Raw genomic sequence first — 7,675 nt, forward strand, 5'->3', positions numbered from 1 at the left:
ACCACACCTAAAGACAATAAAGATGAGGTGTTTGGCTTATATGCTGACACAGAGCTTGATGGCAGCATTATACATAGAATTGGCAATTTCAGAGTAACATTTATGGGAGATGATCTGATTGTATATTCAGAATCTCATCTCGGAGAAAAAGGTGCTTTTGTTAAATATCCCGGCACACCTGGATTGTGGGAACTGATGACCAGGAAGAGACCTGGCAGCTATACAGATCAAGATTATGAATATTACAAAGAAATATTAATAAAATCAGATGCTCTATACCAGAACAATGATCCCACACAAAAAAGAGTCAAGTCAAGCAGTGGAGCAAAATACAACAATTTAATCAAGCCCATATGGTCACAAATCAAGACTGGCAGTGGAATCAAACAATACAACACCCTGCCCAAAGAATTTGTGTGGGTTGATGATGTCAGGAAACTTGTAGATAGGTTATTGGTGATTGCTGGGGAGGAAAATGCTGGCAACCACAATTTTTACAATGAAAAGGTTGGAATTATGGACATGATAAGCACCAAATTGTCTAATTTTATAGTGAATGACACTAAGGGGATTGGATATCTTATAAAAATTATTAATACTCTACCACCTAAATTTTGGAATATTTCTGAGGGTCGGGGCCTTGTTAATGACATTATAAACAAGCTGCCATTTGAACTGCACATTCCAGGCTATCAATATTGTGGTCCAGGCACAAAATTGGATCATAGATTAAACAGAGGGGATCCTGGTGTTAATCCTTTAGATGCTGTTTGTAGAGACCATGATATTGCATACAACACACATTCTGATCTTGACAAGAGACATGTTGCAGACAAGAAATTAGAAGAGGCTGCATTTGGTAGATTTGTAAGCAAAGATGCTTCTTTGAGTGAAAAAATAGCAGCATTGGGAACCACCATAGCTATGAGCACCAAACAAAAACTGGGGTGGGGGCTGTGAATATGTATATAATAAACCTACAATGAAGGCCAAGGGTGTTATGTATCAAATACCTTATGCAGGTCTCAAATCTCTTAAAACTATTGACAGTCTTTTAACTAAAAAGCAGCGCAAGAAAAAAAATTCTTGTATTGCAAAGGGACATGGTATGAAATTGTTGCTTAGTACCCCCCAATTAAAAAAATTACAGCAATCAAGAAAAAAATCACATGTGGGGGGATTTATATTTACCATCCCTGCCATCTTAGCTGCTCTCGGGGCTGTGGGGAGCTTGGCTGGGGGTTCAGCTGCAATAGCAAAAACAGTAATAGATGCCAAGAAAAATAGGGCAGAATTAGATGAGCAGAAGCGCCATAACCTGGCCATTGAGAAACAAGGCAAAGGTGTTAAGAGAGCCATGAATAAGTTTAAAAAAAACAAGAGCCGCTTACAAACCAAGATATGTACAAGGTGTGTACATGTCTGATTCTTTACCAGAACAACCACTCAACAAAGAGTGTGGCATTGTTAATTTGGATAAGTACAAAAATCGGGGCACTCACTGGATTTGTTATCTTAAATATTTAAAAAATGAGGCATTTGTGTTTGATTCATTTGGAGTTGTTCCACCTGAAAATTTAATAAAATATCTAAAATCAGCTAATCTTTATTACAATAATGCCCGTGTTCAAAACTTCAGAGATGTTAATTGCGGACATTTGTGTTTATCTGTTCTTAGATATATGTCTCAAATAAATAAACCATCAATTGAAAATTTTCAAAAGGCCTTGTGGTATCTGAAACATCATGGGGGTATTTCATCTCACCAGCCAAAATTCAATATTGAAACTCAAATTGCATGATGACATAGTGTATCCCAAAACAATAGCTCTCAGAGCATTTTACGGCATGTACTTGATCCCTAATATTACACACCACAACAATACAATTGCAGTTGGGGATCAAAAAATTGTCATCACTCCAGGGCAATATAATCTATCCACTCTAAATGCTCAATTACCCAGAGGTGTAGTGTTAAGTCAAAATTCTGTCACTCACAGAGTAGAGATTGTATCTGCTACAGAAACAGTGGATCTGGGTACTATAGGAGAGCTGTTAGGCTTTGAGAACAACACAAAACTTGAACCGGGCATCAAACACACTGCTATGAATATACCTAAATTCTTGGCCATAGAGACTCTGAATATTCACTGCAATGTGGCTGAGGGTATGATCACCAAATCAAATGGCATAGGCACTCACAAACAAACTGGGATTATTGCAACATTTAAACCTAATTCTGAATTCATGGAGCCCATCATCTACAATCCATCCCCAACATTATATTTTCCTGTGTGTCATAACAGAATAGATAATATTGAATTGATGGTCACTAATGAAAAAGAAGAATTAGTTGATTTTGCTGGAGCCACAACAACTGCAATCATAGAGATTAATATTTAAATAAAAATACATACAAGAAAAAAAATGGAAAATATTGAGAGTTATGAGCTACAATCATTCCCCCCAAACAGGAGGACATTTGCAAATTTAAATCAACCCAACACAGAAATTGAGGTTGATCTTGATATAGGGGATGGATTTATACACACCCACAGAGCAGATCTATACATCAAATTTGATGTTGTAAAGCTCGATGGAACAGATTATGCAGCAAATTCAAATATAAGACTTGTAGACAATTTTGTGCCGCATCTGTTCTCTGAAATTGAGATCAGAAAGCATGGCGTTGTTATAAACAGAATAGATTATCCCGGCATTACCTCCACAGCTTTGGCCACATTAAAATTATCCAAAACCGAGGCTTCTTACTACAAAATAGGTGGATTTGAGGCTGGTGATAAGATATTATCTAAGAACCACACAGTGCTGTTCCCGATGCGCCTATTGCCAGGATTCTTCTCAGATTACAAAGATATTATGTGGAAGGGTGGGTTAAGAATTACATTTAGAAGAGCTGCAAATGATAACAATGCCTTGATGAGGTACAGTGCAATAAACCCTACAGGGGAAGCTCTGCCTAATACCCTACCTGATGAGGGCAAGTGCATTATTCAGACTATGGAGCTAAGAATCCCTGTTGTTGAATATGAGGCCAGTTATGCTCTTAAATACAAAGCAGATATAATAAAAAATCCACAAATTCCTCTGCAATTTTATACATATCAATGCGTACAGAAGCCCGCATCTGGTACATATTATGAATTTGATGCCACAAATTCATTCTCCAGCATACAATATGACATGCCTGATTTTGTAGTGGTATTGTTTCAGACTGGGAGACACAATAATCAGGAAAAAAATTCAAGTAAATTTGATAGCTGCAACATCAAGAACATATATCTTAAAAATGGTAGAAATGAGGTCTTTCCTAGAGAAAATTACAATTTAGACATGTCCAAGGATGATTTCCTTAAATTATATGAGGCTTTTTCGGCTTTCAAGAGAGTCACTACAGGCAATACTGAAATGTATTACACACCAGATGAATTCAAAACACAGAGACCCATGTTTGTAATCAATGCTTCAAAAAGGAAACAAGTTGTGGTGAATGACAGAACAAATATTAAAATTATCTGTGAATTCCATGAGGCATTACCTGATGACACCATATGTAGTGTTATTCTCATAGGTGAAAAATCATATGTTTATGATGTAAGAAATGAGAGGGTCACAGAGCAATTCTAGAAGAATTATATTATCTTAATACTAGATATACAAGTTGAGCCTGGTGCCCAATTGAACTTAGACCAGAAGTAAATATGTGTGTGTCCTGGCCTAGTTTTAAGTCTGGCCAAAAAAAAATATCAAAAGGGCATATTTTTGACAAATTTATGGACAACAATCTTACAGAAGTGCCTTTTGTAAGTATAGGCACATCAATCTGAGGGGGGTTCATACTTTCTGAGAAATTCCAGAAGGCATTTTTACAAAAATCTTGGATTAGACAGGGTTCCACACTTGAGCAAAAAGCTCATATGGGCATGTTGAGCTAGTTTTAAGTGTAAACAAATCTGCTTGAGGGGGGTTCATACTTTCTACACTTGTAAGTGGTGCTCATCCTATAGCCAATACAACTACTCCCATTGTCATTTGTTGCAAGAGCTGAACACTCCGCTCTGCCGTGTATTTTATGTTATTGTAAATGTTCGGCACATTCTTATGGAATGAGCAAGTTTTAATATCCTCAAACGTTTCATCCCCATCACCCAGAACAATTCGTTACCATAGTTTACCCGAATACATACAAGTATAACTGTAGAAATATTTATAAATTGATTGATTTGCTTTATTTTGCTTCGGTTTTTGTGCCACTTTTGAATGATTTGCGAAGATGGGGATGAGTGATGACGTGATGAAATTGATGAATGAACACTCGCAAACATCCATGCCGAGGCCGAGATTCGAACACGGGACCTCGCACCGCCACGGGAGCCGGCGAAATATTTATCAACTAGCAAATGGGACCCAAGAATGTGGGGCTGGACACGAAGAGACATCTTAAATAGGCTACAACCTTTGAACCACCGGCACCACACAGTCTGTTTCATGCAGTACGCTGCACTACAAAACGAAGGAGGAAACGTCACATTGCACGAGCAGATGCACCTGCCGGAAACTTGGCGTGACATGTGAATAAACTTAACATTGGTAGGTAGAATCAAAAGTTGCCAACCAATAAAAATATCATCATAGACTATTTTGATAACTAACTGTTACATTCGAAAAATTATTAAGAAACATCTTCGTTCCAGGAGGTTAACAAAATTACCATGAAGTCGTAAAGTTTCACTATAATTTTTCACTTTAATACAGGATGGCGAAAAATTCAGTTCACCCAATAAGTCACAATCACGCTACGTCTGTCGGTTGTGAGGAGTACACCATGACCTTAACCATTCCCCATAAGGCAAAATTTGCAAGGCACCCCCAACCTATCAGTGTTCACAAAATATCTTTATCACCGAATTCTTTCGATCATTGTTTCCTCATTCCTTCATTAGTTACATGTGTAATGTGTAAGCTGACTTACGCGCAACCCTGTACTTCTACAATTCGAATTTTACGGTCTCTTGTACCTTCATGGATTGAAATGGAACACATTTCAGCTACTGATAAAATATATGGATACGTAATAACCTTCTGATAAGGTTTTGTGGTAAAAAGTATTTTACATAATATTCATGACAAAGGTACCTCATATTGTTCCTTAGAAATCAATTTTTCTCCAAGGCGTACGGTTTTGACATTCTGGATATTAGTTAACCTGAAGTAGGTTGACACCACCCCAAGGATCATTTCTGTAGTAATTATTTCCGGTTTCTATTCTACTTCCACCCTACCAGTACATTAACTCTGTGAACTTTTTTTTCCATCTGTAGAAATTGTATTCACTTGGATTCCATTAAAAGTGAATAACATGTGTTTCAGAACATGATTTAGAGCAGCCCTATATAGTTCTCAAATTAAATTTGCGTTCCAATGAAGGCAATGGGAGAGTAAGACAAATGGAGTAACGTAAGGTATTTTGAAAGTGTGTAACAAGATAATCAACACAATTTGAAATCATTTTCACATATAGCACTCATTAATTATTTCTTTTAGGAATATTGGCCATTTTTGAAAATTTCTAATATTCCAAGAGGTACAAATAATTGGATATGAAAAAGACGGGAGTCACAAAGATCTGAAACCTTTCCACAATTCCCCTGGTGCATCACCAGAGAAAAAAAATATTTTTGCAGGTAATGCAGGTAAATAACCTAGGGAAGATCTTACGATTTAGTTCCAGAAATAGCTTTAAGTAGACGTTGTGCATTTTCTCCTGTGAAGATAGCGATTGAAACAGTAAGTCCTATCACTAATAATAGGAAGGCTCCATCAACATCATCCATTGAAAGAGGGCGCAGTGACTTCACTATATCAAACTCATTGTCCATAAGGGACATGTGAGCCCTTGATTCGTATTGGTCAATGACATCTTTTTGCCACTTGACCACTATCCCGCTATCCGTCAGAAACCTCAGAAGGTCATTCAAGAGTTCCACAAGCGGAGAACCCTTCGCAAAGTGAAAGGCAACGTTGAAGTTCAGAGCAGTATCTTTCATCAATCGCAAATTCGAAACCGTGTCGTCTTCAAGAAAGTAAATGTTGGAAACTCGTTTCGAAATGAGTTTCTCTGCCAGAACTGCTACTCTCCCATCCCTGGCTACTTTGTTGAAACTATCGAAGTCTTGAATTACGAAGAATCTCTTCGTTATGACCTGGATCAAAGAATCTGTTTTTGTTTTGAAATGCTCCACCCAACCAATGTCGTCTACTCCCCACTGCAAACCGGACTGCACGAAATCTTCCAGTGTGTTTATCGGTGGTTCGAATACAGGAAGCGTGAGAAATGACACCAAGTTGCATCCGTAAGCAGTGATCAACAAAATAGAAGTCATAAACAGCCACACTATGAAATTCATGACGACCGAGTGAAACGTATTAGGCACTCCTAAACCAACCACAATGCTAAGGGAGTATAAGAGAGAATAACTGCATTCCACGTAAGGACTCTTCCAATCAAACATGTAGCGAATAACTCTTGCAAGCACATTCAGAACAACAGATGACAGGATGACGTATCCAATCACACACATCCACACGTAATATGTGAAAGGTGAAAATATAGACCACAAGTAGTTGGCGCGCTTGGGTCTAGGAGTAAGAAACCCTAGACTGGTTTGAATGTATGGAATCGATTGGTAGAAATACTTCTTCCTAGATTCTGTTAAGTAATCTCCAGGCACCGCTGCTTGATAGTCTGTTGTTTTTATAAGACCGTAGAAACTATGCGTGGAGTCATTATCCGAGGGAAATCCCCAACTGACGTCATAGGAGTGGATTTCCCATGAGAAGTTGTGTATCTTGGAGAATTCCTTCATAATTCTGTAGTCCGTGCCTTCGTAAACACCATTCTCCTCTAAACAATATGGCGGATATGCAATCCATAACAGTTTCATAATTATACCTTGCAGATTGTATAATTTATCAATTTTCAAGTTTTCGGCATCTGTAAAATTATTGTTTTCCCACTTGGATATAACTTGAAGTTTGTGTGGTTTCAGATTATTGCCAATAGTTTGGGTTAAAATGTCATAGCTGTTACTCGTCAGAGGATTTATGATGTAAACATGTGGAAAATATTTCATGTATTTGTTATTTAAAATGTTGCTCAATTTGCTGATATTGTCTTGGTTTATTACTACATATTTTCTCGCATTGGTTTGTATAGAATGGTCAGATGCACGTTTCAGACCAAGAACTGTTGAGTCAATATCTGTAGATGATATAACGAAAGTTGTACAGCCTATGTCCATGGATTGTAAGTATAGTTTGTATAAGCTTTCAACATCTTGCTTTATGTATGTTTTACTTTGAATAACAGGTATGTACGAGTATGTGCCAACACTTGATATGTGTTTCCTGTCATTTACATGCGTAATAACGACAACACATGTTTTCTCGCGTATATAATCAGATATTAATGTCCTTAACAGGCCGTCCACGCATTCGTCTGGTTCTTCTTGAAATCTTAAGAGATGCACCTGCAGCATGAATGGGAATATGAGTATTAGTGTAATCATAACTTCACCCAACCTGCAAGAAATAAATTTATATTATTAGCTTATATATTCACGAGGAGCATTATAATAACACCATTTTTCGACGA

The 7,675-nt window shown here is 37.4% G+C and overlaps 1 protein-coding gene across 1 annotated transcript; it reads right to left on the reverse strand.

The window, feature by feature from the left end:
• Positions 1 to 5,735: 5,735 nt before the first annotated feature.
• On the reverse strand, positions 5,736 to 6,965 carry LOC145987942 (ionotropic receptor 93a-like). Its single transcript, XM_083122780.1, has one exon. The coding sequence runs from the start codon at positions 6,963 to 6,965 to the stop codon at positions 5,736 to 5,738; it is 1,230 nt and encodes a 409-aa protein (XP_082978906.1).
• Between the last annotated feature and the right edge of the window lie 710 nt (positions 6,966 to 7,675).

The sequence above is a fragment of the Lepisma saccharinum genome, chromosome 1 (assembly GCF_977018435.1).
Source record: "Lepisma saccharinum chromosome 1, izLepSacc3.1, whole genome shotgun sequence".
Taxonomy (NCBI): Eukaryota; Metazoa; Arthropoda; class Insecta; order Zygentoma; family Lepismatidae; genus Lepisma; species Lepisma saccharinum.